This window comes from Sciurus carolinensis, chromosome 15, assembly GCF_902686445.1.
Source record: "Sciurus carolinensis chromosome 15, mSciCar1.2, whole genome shotgun sequence".
Classification (NCBI taxonomy): Eukaryota; Metazoa; Chordata; class Mammalia; order Rodentia; family Sciuridae; genus Sciurus; species Sciurus carolinensis.
The window spans coordinates 34089858-34107415 of record NC_062227.1 but is presented as its reverse complement, the minus strand read 5'-3'; the positions used below and the strand labels follow the sequence as shown (position 1 = coordinate 34107415).

General features: G+C 43.6%; 1 protein-coding gene across 1 annotated transcript in view; it reads right to left on the bottom strand.

Moving 5' to 3' along the window:
- Lama3 (laminin subunit alpha 3) overlaps positions 1-17558 on the bottom strand; it is a 263204-nt gene that overhangs the window by 94482 nt on the left and 151164 nt on the right. The window contains 8 exon segments of the mRNA XM_047526418.1: positions 653-700; positions 702-815; positions 3491-3631; positions 4267-4411; positions 15355-15559; positions 16538-16561; positions 16564-16621; positions 16623-16749. Of these exon segments, the coding sequence (XP_047382374.1) occupies positions 653-700; positions 702-815; positions 3491-3631; positions 4267-4411; positions 15355-15559; positions 16538-16561; positions 16564-16621; positions 16623-16749 (862 nt within the window).

The window sequence follows — 17558 nt, the reverse complement described above, 5'->3', positions numbered from 1 at the left end:
AAACCTATCTCTTCTCAAAGATTTTACCCTCCCTAAGCTTGAAGCAATATCATCAGGTGATGTATCCACACAGGCCTGAATTTCTGTCCTCATAAAATAAGCAGAGTTGGCCAGGCTCTGGAATAATTTATGCAGCAAAGGAATAACAGCTCATTTATAAGCTCCCCAAGGAGCGTGTAACTAAATGCACATGATTCTGCTTATGAAGTTGAGCTGCCACGGATCCTGCACTTCTTTTAATAAGCTTCTGAGTCACTTTTCAGCTTTTGTTTCCCTGACAAGGCACCTTTTCTTCTGCTCTAAAACAAAGAATCCTCCGCACTGGCATTTAAAGATGTACCTGTTCTATTTGCAACGGATATTATTTAAATGATTATATCTCTCCTTGGAGGAAAATCCTTTGGCAGTAAGTAAAAATAGAGAAAAAAAATATTGTGCATTATGATTTCCTTTGCTTGGGAGCTCATGCATGCCAGGCAGAGAGGTATTTCTTCCCTCACAATGGGGGCATTTTCATTATTGATTAACCTTATTTCTTAAATGTTAGTAACCTGAACTTTCTGATGTTTCCTTCCAGACCCCCAGTGAATGATGTTCATGCAGTGATAGAGGAGGCCCACGAGGGCTCAGAAGAAATTCAGGCCCTCATTACCTTGTCCCCCAGGTAAGATGGAGGCGCGATCCAGGAAGCACTGTGCACTGGTTGAGGGCAGCTCCTGGAGATCGGCCACCACACTGTTGCTACCCGGGTTGAATGAAACAGGGACATCCACTCCGTCTGCTGTCTCCAGGCGCCATCCCATCATATCCACAAACTGGAACACAAAAGCAGGTCACGGAAATGTGTGGTTGTGACTTCTTGAGGGATGGCTGCATTATGTGACATAGAAAGAGCCATAGCTCCAAAGGCTTCCTTCATGTGTCCCTCTTTTTTATTTTATTTTTTTGAGACCCAGGGCCTCAAGCATGCAAAGTATGCACTGGGCTATTCCCTCATCCATGCATCTTCCTTTGAGCCCCCCCTTCCTGATCTCTCAGCTGAAGGCCTCACCCACCAATGCCCCCATCAGAACCACCGTGACTAGGAGTTCTCAGTGGGCAGTGATCATATATTTGTCCCCATATATTGTGGACTTATCCTTATATCACAGCACACATCAGCGTTCTTAACATTTAGTATTTGCTCAATGAATGTTTTGATCATAATAATTGTATATGAATAATAATTAGACTATGAGCATGTTTAAAAGGTGAGTTCCATATAGAGACAAAGGTGTTCCTGTCATTATTTCTTTGCAAATGGGGCATCAAAATTAAACTTTTTTCTGGTCATGAACAGAAAGCCAGTTCCATTTTGAGGGGAGAAAATAGAAAGAATTGATAAAGCATAGATTAAGAAAAATGCCTTCTGGTTCCCTGAGGGTAAGGAGAGAAGACCAGACAGATTTATAAACTAAATTTTTTTGCCAATTATAAGTCTGCCCTCCTTTGTAGGAGGCAAGCAGTAAAATATATAGAATAATCTTCTTCTGAGTCCTTGTTGGACATAAGACATTACTTACACAAAGCAAGGAAGCATGAGGCAATTGAATCACGGAAAAATGGAAACAACAAAAGTTGTTTTATGAAGTTAATTTAGACAGTGACAAAAGAAAAGATGTGGTAAAATAAGTGAGATTGAAAGTAAATAGGAAGATGATAAGAAGAAAAGAGAAGGAAGGATAGGATGTTGTACTGAAAGATATTTTAGTGGTCTTTGTTCCTGGCTCCTGGCACAGTGCTTCCAAAACTCATAATTTCCCAAGTGGTAGGGGATGATTGGAACACCTTTTGTCTAATATTTGGCCTTAGTTCCCAGATCCTGACACTAGAGCTTCTAGGACGATGGCTCTCAGGAGTGACAAGAGTGTTATGCTAATGAGATGCCTGGTGATGGACCACTACATAGCTCAAGATGGTGGCTGGTGGCCAGAGAAACCCAAGGCATGAATAGAAGTTGAAACTTGCAGCCCTACTTACCTGACCTCTTGGGAGGGAATGAGCTGATGACCAATGGCTAATGTTTAATCAATTAAGTCAATATAATGGAATCTCATAAAATCCCTAAATGACAGTTTTAGAGAGCTCCTGGGTACCCAGAGGGTATCACAACCCAACTCCATGGTAACAAGAGCTCTGTGCTTGAGAACCTTCTGGACATCCACCATACACTTCTTCCATCTGGATCTGGCTGTTCATCTGTAGGCTTTATAATATCCTTTATAATAAACTAGTAATAATAAGTAAAGTGTTTCCCTAAGTTTTGTTTGGCATTATAACAAATTATCAAAACTGAGGAGGGACTTGTGGGAGTCCTGATTATAGCCATGTCAGTCAAAATAACAGAGGTCTAGGACTTGAAATTGACATTTGAAGCAGGGATAGACTTGAGGGACTGAACCTTTAACTTGTGGAGTCTGACATTACCTGAGGTAGGATAGTGTTAGAATGAAATTTAGGTTGTAAGACATCCAGCTGGTATTTGGAAAGAAAATTGGAGAATTGTTTGGTGTGGGAAAAATTTCACACAGTTGATGTTAGAATCGTTGTGAGGATAGAAACAGGATTTTCTTTTAAGGGGAAAACAATGACTATAGTTTGTATCATTTTTTGTTGTGCATATTGATTATATAGAATGGTGGGTGTTTCATAGTGGCATAGTTACATGTACATAAAAACATACTTGACTATGTATTAAGATTTGACCCCCAGCAGAGTGCTATTGAGAGTAGTAAAACTATAAGATATGGGGCCTAGTGGAAGGAAGTAGGTCATTGGAGGTGGGCCCTAGAAGGACACATTGGGACCCTAACCCCTTCTTCTTCCATTCTTTTGATTCCCAACCACTATGAGGTGAGAAGCTTTGCTCCACTAGCATTCCCACCATGATGAGCTGCTTCACTAATAGAACAAACCAATCATTAACTGAAACCTCCAAAGCTATGAGCCAAAATAAAACATTTTCCTTCTTAAATTGATTGTCTCAGGTATTTGTTACAGTATTGGAAAGCTAATTAATGCAACAACTCTATTCATTGTGAAAGTATTTACAAGACATCTATTTTATCCCAGATTCTGCTATTTCCTTTGAGGATGTATCAAGGAATTCGCATTCTAATGGTATAGGAAGACAGATAACAAATTTTCAAATTGAAATGCATGACTATCAGAGATTGATAAATGCCATGGAGAAAACAAGGGTAATAACATAGAAGTGGCAGGGAGTGTGGGGGAAGGCCCTTTGAGCTTGTGACATTTGATCAGGAGACCTGAAATATTTGGGAAACAATTCTAAGGACATGATCACTGCAGGCCAAGGAACAGAGAGTATATCAATGAGCAGTCTCACCAATCAGTAAAAAAAAAAAAAAGTTCCATAACACTACACCAATTCATTCTTTTTATTCAGAAGTACTAAATAAAAGCCCAAAGACTCTAATTCTTTGCATACCTTAGCCCTTTGCTTATGTGTACTATGACAATGACTGGTCACTCCAAAACAGAAGCAGCTGGTGCAACCCTTGGGGTTGGCTGGGTCCAGATAGAAGGATCCTTCTCGACACTTATTACATTCTGTACCTTCCACATTTGCCTGTTGACAGGAAACATGAGGAACATCATTTCTTCTAAAGGTTCCTGATTGCAATCAGCTGCTTGTACAAATTAAATACCAACACAAGATGTTCGAATATGGATGTTAACAAAACATTCAGAGATAAGTCATCACATAGCTCTTTGGTTAAACTTCTATAACACATGCAAATGGAAGAGAGAATTCATAAGATGCCCCTTTGCATCTTGAAGGTAGAGAAATGGTACTACAAGGACTCACAGCATGGTGACACCAATTTGCCTCCCTCACTACCTCATGGAAACATCTGTCCTTTGATGTTGAGAATATCCACTGACATAGAGAAGATAACTTGGGAAGCAGGGGACAGGCTTTGGGAGCCTGTGAACCTCTTGACATTGTAGATAGAAATTTATACTGATTTTTCTGGAGATGGTCTACCCATCATTAGATGCTCAAGGGGGTCTGTTGCTTCTCTGAAGGATGAGAGAAGACTCCCTTTTATTTCCATGATATGAGATAATGACTATTAAAGGCTACCCACACTATGAAACTCTACTATGTGTCAGTCTCACTTCTGACATTTTTATATGCTGTGTCAACATGGAGAACACCTCCAGACCGTGGGCATCCTGACATTGTGTCATCTGTCTTACCTTGCAGAGGCAAGACCCAGTCTCTGGGTCACAAACTCCCGGCTCAGTCCCATCTCTGTTGCAATTGCAGGGAATGCACTCAGGAAAGTGGTAGAACCCAGAAGTGCACCGGTCACACTGCCGCCCTGTGATCCTGGGCTTGCACCTGTACCCAAAGTAAAGGAAACGAAATTCCTCATCTTCCTATGCACCATCCTAAAGGGTCTACCTGCTCTGTGCAGAGCCAGTGCTGTATGAAGTTAGTGAAACAGACAAAAATCACTGCCCATGGAGTGCTTATATCCAAAGCAGAACAGAGGAGAGCAGACACAAGGCACCATTGATTTTGCAAAGTGTGTTGTGGAGATTTGGCTGGACAGATTTACCATCACAGTGGACACACCATTGTACTAAAACAAGATTGAAAAGCTGCCAACCTCTTTGGTGAGGGGTTAGTTGATCTGAAATCTTTACAGGATGGCAATGCTCAAGCTGTTGACACTCCCGTGGCCTACTTTAACAACTGTCAGGAAAATGTGATAGGGTAAGGAGGTACTTTTAAAAAATCATTCATAGACTTCTGTAAAATGCAAGATAAAGTTATTATTATAATAGTGATTCTTTCAATTTGGTGTGTCCTTCAGTGTTCTTTTCTATTTTAAAAAAAAATGTGCTTGGTGAATTCAACAGAAACAAAACAACAGAATAGTTTGTGCCTGGGCTTTGGTGAGCTCTCTGTATCTTTGTCCTGAGAAACTGGATTCTGGCAGGCACTTCAGTCAATTTTCTTCTCAGCTTCTCTGGAGATAACATGGCTAATGTTGACATGGCTTCCCATGAGAGGGTGGTTGGCACATGAGATCTGAAACAAATAACTTCTTCTTTTCAATGTCCAGGGAATGACTGTAAAATTCAAATTCTTTCCCTTAAGGTAGGATTGTTGCTGCTATCTCACTGCCAGGTCCTCCTCCAGTTTTACCATATGAGGGAAATACAAGTGCTAGGTACTCTCCCCTAGAATTTTCTTCCTTTTTGACCTATAAGGGTGTCTTGTAACTAGCACATTAATATTAGTTGGGCATCTGTGCTGGCAAGGAAGTAGTGTGGTATGTTCAATACAGGGAACTCTTCTGAGTCCAAATGGTGTTGCTAGAGGAAGCTTCTCCCCTTCATCCGCCACTTAAGTGTTCTGGGTCTGAAAAAGGCCAACCACAAAAGCTTTTCTATTTCCTGTCCTAAAGTAACTTTTGAATGTGACCCGGAGAAACCAAGAGCTGCTGCTGCTTTATGGTGTTTCTGGTACCTCCAGTTCTGACTCCTTAAGACTAAGCTGGAAGCGTTTCTCCATGGACACACAGGGAGAAGGCTGTCTCGTGGGTCTCTGCTGTGATCTGCCTTGTCCCAATCTGCTAAGAATAAGGCATATACAGTGCTTGCTTTCTTGTTGCCCGGATGTTCATACTACGTAGCCTAGGAGCAGTCCTTTGGCCTTGAGTGTCTTGACCATGCTGTTTTTAATCAGGGTGACCCTTAATTTTTAAGTATAGGCCAAGTGTTGTCATGGTACCTTGACTGTGTAGTGGTAGAGGGAGCATTCCCTCAACCAAGTAGGTCCTGAGGAGACCACACGCTGGTTAAGCTGTCATTATTGCTATGATGAACCTAACTATTGTTTATGACCCCGTTTTCCTTTTTTTGTATCTATGCCCACATGATTCCCAATGTTGGATATTACTACATGTGAATAAAGCAAGGATTAGTGCCGCCTATTTAATTAAAAAAAAAAAAAAAAAAAAAAGCAGAGCAGAGAGGACCAGACAAAAGGCACTTACAGAAGGCAGGTGAAGATGACCACAGTGTGGTGCCCCTGGGTCAGGCCTGGTGCTGGAAGTATAAGGACAGACAGAGCCCCAAGCCTGGAGGGGCCACACAGACATCCTGTGAATGGAAATGAGAAGAATACACACACAGGATCTAGCCAGGGTTCAGAGGAGCAGCAGATGCCCCCACCCAGGAGCATAACTGGTTTCCCTGGAGAAGATGATTTCTGAACTAAGCCTTAATGGTCTGTGTTGCAGGGTAGGTGGGTGAGGCAGGTGTTCCAGACAATAGCAGCAGGGGAAAGGGCCTAGGCGGAGACCGCACAGTGTGTATAGGGAACACCAGTGTGGTGCTGCTGGGGCAGAACCTGGAGCTGGGAATGCTGAGTGGTGATCAGGCAGGCGTTCAGTCATGCCGAGAAGGGGTGTAGCACAGTACGGAGGATTCTGCACTGAAGGCAGGCTGGTTCCAATCCAGATCTGATGTATGACATATATTGTCTTTGCAAGTTATTGAACGATTGCTGTGAAGAGGCAATTCATGCAAAATATCAGCATGGTGCCTGGTACATGGAGGGCTCTCATGGAGTCATCATGGCCTAAAGAGGTACTAAGGAGGAAAGGGCGTGGCTGGACTAGTTTGAAGGATGAAGGTGGGGGATGGATTCCAGCAGAAGGCTGTTGGGTCAGAAGAGAAGCAAGGGGCTTACCTCAGGCACAGGTATTGAGGCTAGAGGAGGGATGGAATGCAAAGCTATTTTGGAGTGATATTGTTGGGACTTGTTAAGGATGAGGAAAGAAGAAAAAGGAGAAGCAAAGAGAATTCCCAAGTTTCCAGATTGGTATTGGAATGGATCCTGGGGCCCTGATTGTGGTGGGTGGGGAGGATCAAGGGCACAAGCTGTGTAGGAAAGAAGATGGTAAGAACAGGCATTGGGGTAGTCCAGAAGGTAGGGGCATGTAAGTGCCAGAGTTCATCAGAAAGTTCTCCAGGGAGCTCCAAGTCATCCATCACCCATCAGCTACACATGCAAATAAAGCACAGGATGGAAAAAAGGTGGAGCTGAGGGAGAAGATTAGTGCACCACAAATAGAACCCTAAGGAGGCCACCATGTGGGGCAGGGAGAGGAAGCAGAGCTGCGTATGAGTCTCCCTTAGCTCAGGAGCTCCATCACTGTGTCCCACAGCTGAGGTCCATGGTCTCTGGCAATGTCTGCTTATAACTAGAGGGAGGATTTTGCACTTGATTAAGAATATAACTTGAAGCCAGGCAACCGAGGTTTGAATTCCAACTCTACCGCTTCCTGGATGTGGGACTTTGAGTAGATTCATCTTTGCACAATTCATGTTTGCTCTTCTACAAAAATGGAGATATTAATGCCTACTTCAAAGAATTGTGAGGATTATACAAGATGACATATGTAAACCCTTAAAACAGTACCCTGCACACACATAGTTTTTTTAACGATTATTCGTGTGATGACATTGGCAATGGAGACCAGATAATGCCCTTTATCCCCCTGGTGCATATGAAAAGACTAAATCAGCTTTACCTGCAAGAACTGTCAACAGGTCAAATATCAGGTCAGTTCTTCCAGTCTCATCATTCCTCTCACTCCCCTCCCTGCCTGATACTGCAGAAACTGTCTTACAGGGAAGACAGGACCTCAAAACTACACCTAGAGCAATCTAGGTATAAAGTGGGAACCACACCAAGGGCCATGTAGTAAAGTGGAAATGTGCCTCTCAAAGCGATCGTACAGTACAGTGGATTGTTGTTAACTGTGGGGGGATCAGGGATCCTCCTGGGAAGCTGGATAAGCTATTGGCCATCTTCTCAGAGAAGTGCTCCTAACACACACACACACACACACACACACACACACACACACACATTTTGCATTCACTACCAGAGGGTTCTGGGTCCCAGGCTGATCACACCTATTTTCTTCTTATGAATCTCAGATTAAATGCAATCAGATGGTTCAACAAAAAAATTACAGATGAAGCCCTGTTTCTGGAGAAGCACTGTGTGTTGAGCACAAGAACTCTGGTAGCCTAGAGATAGAGAAGATAAATGACCCCTCCCAAGTAAACAGCAACAGAACAAGGAAACTTAGAATAGAAGAGGGACTTAGGAGGTGACCTGATGGAAGCTAAGTGTCCTAACCCTGCTTCTTTTGGTCTGGCAGTAAAGAAAAAGACACCATGCACCAAGGAATAATATTATCATGAAGCGTCATGAACTGGACATGTTGTCCCAAGATTTGATACATTTCTTTAGCAAACATGCAGGGCTTCTAGCCTAAGGGTGCACTAACTAAATCCTGGTGCCAATCAAGCTATTCAAACATGAAATGCCTTTGGTCACATACTGGATGTAATTGAGTGTCCCTGAGCCTGGACCTTGAAGGTGAGGACATGCAGATGGAGGCCTGTTTTTATGTTTACTCCTCTGGAAAGGAAAAACAACAACAGGAGTATATGATGCAGTGGCTGTAGAAGCCATTTGTGCAGGCAAGGCAGAAGGGACACAAAATCATTCTCTGCCTATTTATTTCAGCATGTCAGTGAGCTGATGTGATGGAATGGAGAGTGAGATGTGAGGGTATGTGACAGTCGGTCATATAGGACCCAGCTCTGAGCCTCATTCAGCATCTAAGTGGCAACTGAGAGTACAAGAGACGGGAGAACATGGAAAATGAGGAGCAGTGATGAGATCAGTGGCCTTGGCACTGGCCCCTGCAGAGCCCAGTTGGCACTGAGAGGCCAGGGATGTGAAGACTACAATATCTATGTTCCTGGATAATGCAATGTTTAGATCACTGAGCTTAGGAGTCCTATACAAAAATAAGCAACCAAAGGAATTTTTGGTGGTGCCATGACAACAAGGAAGAAAAAGGAAACTCCCTCTTCAAAGTCTGGCTGAACATCTTTCAAAATGACCTAATGTCAGTCTGACCTCACACATTTCTCCAGGGAGACTCTTTGCTACCCAAGGAGCTGCCTGCACTGCAAAGGCAAGAGATCCATTAGTTGCTGCTGCCCGGAGGAGCAGAATGGCCGCTCTGGGGATGCAGATCAACAGCGTCATCTCCAAGGCAATGGGCTTCTGGCCAAACGTTACGTAACAACATCTGCGCATGCGTGGGTGCTTGCAGCCTGTCAGAAAACCAGGGCCAGATGTGCTGGCGCGAACTCCATCCTTCTGTTATTAACTACTGCAGATTCCTTTATATTACTCTAACACCAAACTCCAGTTTAAATCTACAGTCCAAAGTCCACCTTATTCATTTATTCATTCAAGGATTATAAAAGTCTTCACATACACATTTCTGTGTCAGGGAACCTGGGAAGGAGGGGACAGAGTAGAATAAGTTAGTCTTGACTTTGGCACATTTTCACCAAGGACACAGAACCTAGGGATGTGGAAAGTTAAGTAACTCTGTGAGAGATAGGATGACTAAGCATTAAACTAGCCCTAGGCAATAAATGATGAGGATACTTACAGACCTGTAGAAGGATTACTACCTTCTTTGAGTTTGTTATTTTAACACAAAATCCTTGAAGGACAAGTATAATTTGAGGGTAGCAGAAGAGGAAGACAGAGGCATTTTATAACTGGAGAACTGAATATATGTAAAAAAAGTTTTGGAGGAAGTGATAAATGGGGGGGGAGCTGATGTTAGGGCCCAGATTACCCTGGAAAGTTGACCTTTAGGTATGAGACAGTGGCCAATGGAGCCCACAGTGAGGTGACGGAAGTGATGCTCTGAAGAGCCCTGAGGTACTACAACAGCTTGCATACAATATGGCACTCACCACACTGTACTGCCATTATTAATTAGTGCAGGTTCCCCTAGTAGACCGCAGACATGTATGCCTTCCACATGAAGCACAGGGCCCAAACTGGAGTATGAGATACGGTCTGGGTAATAAAACATGTTGATGTTGGACAGAATGGAATTTAAAGCAAAAATAAAACCAAACACACATGCGCACGCACACACACACACACACACACACACACACACTCAATTAGGATAGCCATTATGGAAAAGCTTATAGAGGTTTGCCAAAAAATTTAAAATGGAACCATGTGATCTACAATCCCAGTTCTGGGTACATATTTAAAAGGAATGAAAATGATATGTCAAAGAGACTTCTGCACTCCAATGATCATGGCAGCACTCTTCACAACAGCCTGGATATGGAATCAACCCCAGCATCCGTCAGGGCGAATGGATAAAGAAAAGTGGTACATACACACAATGGAATACTATTTAGAGATTAAAAAGGATGCCATCCTGTCATATGCAACAACACGGATGGATCTGGAGGGCATTACGTTAATTTAAATAAGGTAGATACAGAAGTCAAATACTACATGATATCACTCATAACATGAAATCAAAAAAGTTGATCTCATAGAAGATGAGAACAGAAGAGTGGGTTCTAGAGGTTGGAGAGGGTAACAGGGAGGCAGAGAGGAGGAGAGTTGATTAATGGGTACAACATCATAGGAGAAACAAATTCTGTTGTTCTATTGTACAGTACGGTGAATATAGTTAACAGTAGCACATTGTATATCTCCAAATAGCTAGAAGATGTTGAATGTAGTCACCATAAAGAAATGATAAAATTTTAAGATGCTGTTTAGGCTAATTACCCTGATTTGATCATTATACAATGTATACATGAATTGAAAATCAAATTGTGTCCATCAATATGTATAATTAATATGTCAATAAAAATTAAAAATAGACACTGAAAACAAAAAAATCACAAGAAGATAAATCATAAATATATTATATATATATATAGGAATTCATCAACACTGTCTCAAGTTTTGTAGACTAACAGTACCATGAATTAGTGACAAAATTAAGGGGCCAATATTAACTGGGATTTTATATTCCTCTTATATTAAGAAGGGCCAGAAAAGAATGAATGAATGAGTAAGCCAGGAAAAGGAAAGTCAATGAGGTGATAAGAGAACTTAGCCAGGGTGGGAGCAGGAACAGGGATAGTCATGGAAGGGAATGTATCCCTTGCGAGTAGCTGACACTTGATTGGCTGTGGGGAAAATGGGTTATTCTAAGACAATACTTGAATTTCAAACTCTGAGGACTAAGGAAGAAGCTATCACCATTAAAGCAGATTTTTATTTTTAAATCCAACAGATGAAATGGCGTTGATAGGCACGACAGCGACACAGGTATCAGAGAGAGGGTCAGAGTTAAAGAATCTGAGAGTTCAAGCCCATTATACATGTGAGAGAGAGGAACCCCGGGAGTTTTAGTGTATCTATGTAAAGCCAGTAAGTGAACCCAGGCCGGACTGATTTGCCATGAAGATGGGATAAAAGAGCCATCAAGATCAGGGACTCATGCAGGAGCAGGGGTGGCTGAAGACAGGGAATGGATGGGATCTCAGGGGAACAGAGGGTAAGGGAAGAAAAGCAGATAATCATGACCTTGGCTAATAATAACAACAGCTAATACTTACTGGGTGTTCAGCATGGGTCAGGCACTGCTCTAAGGGTAGAAGGGTCACCTAGGACATGTCATGCTCTAAATACCTTAAAGAGAGGTGCCTCTGTATCCTATCTTACAGAAGAAGAACTAAGGTAGAGAGGAGGGAAGCGGTTTGCCGGAGGCCACCCAGAGGCCTGAGGGAGCCTCCTGCAACTGCACACAGCACGCCTCTTGTTCTGAGGACAGAGGGAGGAAACAGTGGGAGAAACAGCCATAAGAGGAAGAGTCAAGAGAAGAGAGAGTGTCAGTGTCACAGAAGATGAAGGACAACAGAGGGAGTGTAGGTGAGAACTTTGAGCCCCATCCACCTGGTTACCTCCAGGGCCCAGTACTGACCCTTCCTTTATATTCCATGAGGTTCATGGAAGGACCCACCTCTCCAAACTGTCAGGCCTGGCCTGAAGAACATCCATCTCAAGGAAAGCCAGGTCTGTGGCCCTTCCTAGGATTCTACTCATCTCACACCAGTGTTTGGTAAGTCTGTGAGGACTGGCTAGAGTGTGTGAAAAGGCACGTGAACATGTGGCTTCATTGGAAGCCCGGAAGTGCTGTCTCCTTGGAATCCATCTTAAAACAGCTTGAAAGAGGTCATTGCCAGGAAGGTTGGCAACAGCAGTGATTCCCAGCTTCCTGCATCTGTCACAAGATGGCAAAATCTTCTGATGTTTTTTCTAGCCCTTTCGTGTGTTCAAAGAGTTGATGGCATACCATCCTCCACTATTAAGAGGAGGTGCGAATTACTTCTTTGCTGTTATAGTTGATTAAATATGTATATGTATATGTATTTGTGTTACTATAAGAAAAGAAATTTTGAACAATCGAAGCATCTTTATGATCTCATTCTAAAAGGATTATCCAAATAACTCATTTTGGTATTTACACCATATTATTTTTGCAATATTGTCTTGATACAATTAGAGATTGAAGAAGAAATAGGATCAGAATTTAAAATTTAGGTGAAAGTTAGAGATGATTTTATCAATTTCATTTCACACTTTAGGAAACTGAAACCCAGGAAGGCAAGTGATCTTGCCTAAAGTCTCTTAGGTCATCCATGCCAAAGGTAGATGAGAACTCAGTTTTATGGTTCCAACTGAATTTATTCCCAGTTGTCTCTAAAAATTACAATATCAGTTTTAATAAGATTGAGTATTGTGAATTACTAGAATTATTTTATAATTCATTTTAAAGTAGATTAGTATCTGTAACAGTTGATTTTATTTTAGTGAGTAAGATAAACTTTAACCTCTTTAAGCTGGTAAATACAATTTTTGAGCTTTGTAACTTTGTGAAAATTTATACTACTGCAAGAGCATTTGGATAACTGGGAAAGGATTCTTCCTTTTGTTGGCAAATGCCAGATATTCTCTGATCATTCTTTCACATGAGCTTTAGGTCTCTCTAATAATATTCTTCATTTACACTAGGAAATTTTCAGCAGGGGGTAATTTTTTCCTCCAATATTTTATAAAGAAATAATCCTTTAGGCAGTCAAAAGCTTTTTCGGCATTAACACTGGAATTATCATGGGAGATTATGCACTTTACACTAATGTAATAAACTGAAAATTTTTTGGTTTGTTTGTATATTTTTTAAAATCATCTGCCCAGGGCTAAGTTAGGAGAAATTCCCTTTGATTATGGTAGATATGTGATCCCATTATATTACTGAAGCTCTTTGGCAATGTTGAAGAAAACAATTTCACATGTTGGTTTAGTGTGCCACAGGTTAATAAGGTCCCATTCCTGTTGATATTCTTGGATTTGGACGACCTGCATGAGGTCGGAATCTTCCAGTCTATTAAACTGTCATTGGCTGGGAAGGACCCAAATATTAAAGTTCCATCAAATATTTTTTCTAAAGTACTATGGTAAATCTATCCATCATTTCCTGCTACCTCTGACTAATTCTTAAAAAAAGTCAAGCACCTCCCTTCTGCACCCCCAATCCTAGGGCAGCAGCAATGAGAAACTGGGTTGAGGTTCTGTTTGCAGCGACTTCTTCTATTGATCAACTATTGTTCCCTTTTTAAACCCCTCTCCCACTAGTTCTCCTATTTTCTCTCCCTCCTGAAAACTGCTGCTTCTTCCCCTCTTGGTCCTTTGCTTCCTGTGCTTAATCACAGGAGTCTCCTGGGGCCATCCCCTGGTTGCTAGTGACTGAGATGGACACACCTGCGGTTTAAAGATTTGGAATGATTCATGACTCAGGTTTCCTTTTTAGCTTCCTTACAAGGCCAGGCAGCCTAAAGAAGGTGGTAGCCTGCAGGCAACAGTTAAAGGAGTGGTGAAGGTTCTTTCATAGGAAAAGCCAACATCTCTGCAATAGAGAGTTGAATTGTGTCCCCTCCAAGATGTATCCAAGGTCTACTCTGGGTTCCTGAGATGGTGCTTTATTTGGAAATAAAGTCTTTGCAGATGCAATCAAGATCAGGTTATTCTGAAGAAAGGAGGGTCCTAAGCCAATACAACCTGATGTTGTATAGGAAAGCAAGAGACCAAACATGTACAGAGAGCAGGGAGCTATTTGAGACAGAGCCAGCAGGGAGAACGGCAATGTGATGGCAGGGAGATTTGAAGCAACACAGCTACAAGCCAAGGAACTCTGATTGCTAGAAATACCAGAGTCTAAGACAAAGGCCTGGAACAGATCCCTCCCTCAGAGCCTCAGAAGGAAACAACCCTGCTATTGATTCCAGACTTCCACCTTTCAAAACTGGGAGGGTAAATTGCTATCATTTTAAGCCATCCAGTCAGTATTAGTTGTTACAGCAGCCACAGGAAACTAATACATCTACCTATAAGCTGTTCCTGAGATCTGCCACCAGCAGCTACAAACCTTCCTGGTTCTGACACTCAAATTCACCTGTGTGGGGTTGCCAGATGGGTGGTGACATCTTATGCCTTCTCTCTTACACAGCCATGCTGGCATGGACTCTGGAAGCTCTGGCTGTGTTTTCTTGCCATACAACCCCTGACCTAATTCTTACCAGCCTCTTCTTAGGAGACTGGGTCCTATTCTCATTCCCTGTAGCCACTGTCCAGCACTGTTGTGATAAGGTTCATCACATGGGATCATGTAACACTGATCTCTACCTTCCAGTGCAGAGCCTGGTCCACTGAGCATTAAGCCTTTTATCTCTGCATGAACAGAATTTGCCAGCATTTCTTAGCTTTTGTGCACTGTGTTGCTTGGGTGTCCAATGAGGGCAGCTGCCTCCCAGTTGTGCTCCTTCCTACTCCCACGTAGGCCCTGCTGCAGAGGCCTCAGCATCTAAACCCAGACAGGGGTCCAAGGAGTTCAGACTTTGTCTTACATTGTTTGTTCCAATGCTGCCAGCTAGTGCTAGAATGAGGGTCAGAGCCTGAACCTAAATACAGATGGAGGGGTGCTCATCCACAGAATCACAATGGAAAAGACACTTATAACTCCATTACCTATACATAGTGCTGCCCCCACCTTTTATATTGTGGCCCCCAGAGAGCCACAACACTATGGTGACAGCAGGCTGGAGTAAATGGGCAAGGCTGCTTTTGGGTGATCCAGCCACCCAGGTTCTGCCTGGCTACTCCAAGCCTGCAGAGGACCTATCAATCTGCCCACTGTCACCCTATCTGGCTGGGACACTCCATCCTGAGGTCAATACAGAGCACTCCTTGGACAGGTGGGAAATGGAAAATAATAATGACCAGCATGTGGACGGATGACATCTTACCTTCCCATGACTGCAGCTGACACAGTAATAGCTCACCTGCACTGCCCACTGTCCTTATCGCAATCTGGGGTGGCAGCCCCAGTGATGCCCCTCCTGGAACAGTTGCAGCCTTCGCAGCCAGCTAGCGGGTGGAAGCTGAAGGAATGCAGATCACAGGCCTCACACTGCGGCCTGATGGTGCGGGGAGGGCAGAGGCACTGCCCTGTCACCTCTTCACACAGCCGCCTCCCACAGTTGCATGCTGACCAGGGGATAAAGAGATCCGGTGTCAGGATCAGGCACTGCCTGACCTCCAGCTGGACTGCACCAACTGCCAGGATTTCCAGATGCTTCTAAGGGCCCCCAGAGAAGTGTTTTGCTTTCCATTTCATTAAGAAATTATTCACCTCAGTTGATCTGAAAGTCCGATTCTTGGGGTCAAAACCAAACACACCAAATACTCATGGCAGATACAGTGTGTGGACCCTGAATGAGGCACAGCTGGACTAAACTGGTTCCAAGCTAATCCTCCAAGGAACCCACCAAACTGCTGTCATGTGCTGTTCTAATGTGGGACTTCTGTTCATCAGAAAGTTCTAGAAGTAAACAAGTAGGGACTAATCACAGGCTCCCTGATGCAGCTCCATGGCAGCCCAGTGCACAGCAGGCCCAGAGCCAGGGTCAGTGGATATAGCTATCTCATTCTCGCTCATTCAGGGAAAGGCTGGTCCTGTGGGGTGCTGTCTGCAGACCTGCTTTCCTCACTGCTGCCACATGACATGGGTGACCCTATGCCTCAGATCACAGGTGGTTCTCAGACAAAAGCCCAAGAGTTTCTCATACAGCAAATAGCACACAGTCATTGGTATGACCCCAGCTCTCTTATCTCAAGTGAGTTTCAGTCAGGCCACAAAAACTGAAACAAGGAAGGGATCAAGCTGCCCAAGATGCTGACATATGTCTTGGTTACCTGCTTGCCAAGTGCATGGGTCACATGGCATGGGAATCACAAATATTTGTCTTCCAGAACCTTACTGCTCACTGTGAACCAGGGGAATGGGAATCAACTGGGTGCTTACTCCAAGCACAGAGTCTCAGGCCCAGGTCTCCTGAATCGGGGTCTGTACTTCATAAGCCTCCAGGTGAGTCTCTGGCACAGTGGGATTTGAGAAGCCCTGCCCTGGATGAGCATCCCCTGGGGACCAGAGAAGGCCTTGGAGGCCTGGAATTGCCCACTTACGCTTGCAGTGTGGGAATCCATAGTGGCCTGTTGCACAGCGGGTACACTGCCGCCCGATGACATTGGGCCGACACGGGCACTGCCCGCCCTCAGGGTTGCAGTGATGGCTGATAGCTCCAGCAGGGTGACACTCGCAAGGCAGGGCGCCATTATGGTAAAAGGCCACCAAGGACCTGGCAGAATTCTTACAGAATCTGAAGGCTGTCTGGGGACTGAGACAACAGAAACAACTCATTAGTGACATCCTGGGACATATGCCTGGAAACATCCCAGCCATCCCTTTCCCACCTGTTCCTCGCAACAGTATCCTTGGGAAGGGCTCTGGGCTCTGGAATCTGGGAAGATGTGGGAAAAGACTCAACTGATGACAGCTACCCTTTCCCTACCCCCAAGTCCAAGAGAGGCTGCCATAGAAATGGTCAGTGGGACCACTGGGTGACTGGAGTCACAGAGTGAAAATACACCTATTGGATGAACTACGTGGCAGGTAAATTAGATCTCAATAAAGAAGGTATTTTAGAAGTATAATAAAAAACTGATAGATAATAAGGAGGAAGGCAATCACCACATATTGAATGTTGCTTCTAGAAGCCTTAGCTAATCTCATTGAACCTCACAACCACTCAACCAATTAGGCCTCAGTCCCATTTCACAGATAAGGTGTTTGAGTCTCCTAAAAGGTAAGCAACATTCCTAAGGCTGAATGGTGTGGAGCAGCCATTCAAGACCACAGTTGTTTGACTTTAGAGTCTTTGCTTTTAATGTTGCTGTTTAGGAGACATGTCTTTCCAGGGCCTCTGAAGCTCATGGGTCCTTCAGGAAAACTAAAAGTGGACACTGCGGTCCATGAGAGATCTCATACTCAGTCATCCTTGCTCAGTATTCAGGGATGTGAGAGGACTGGGAAGGGAGGCTGCACCTCTGGATACTCCCCACTCAGGCAGATGGGAGACATGAGTGGAGATCAGAGCTGATGCCTGCTTAGTGGAGGGCACCCTGTATTATCTTTTAGGACTCTGCA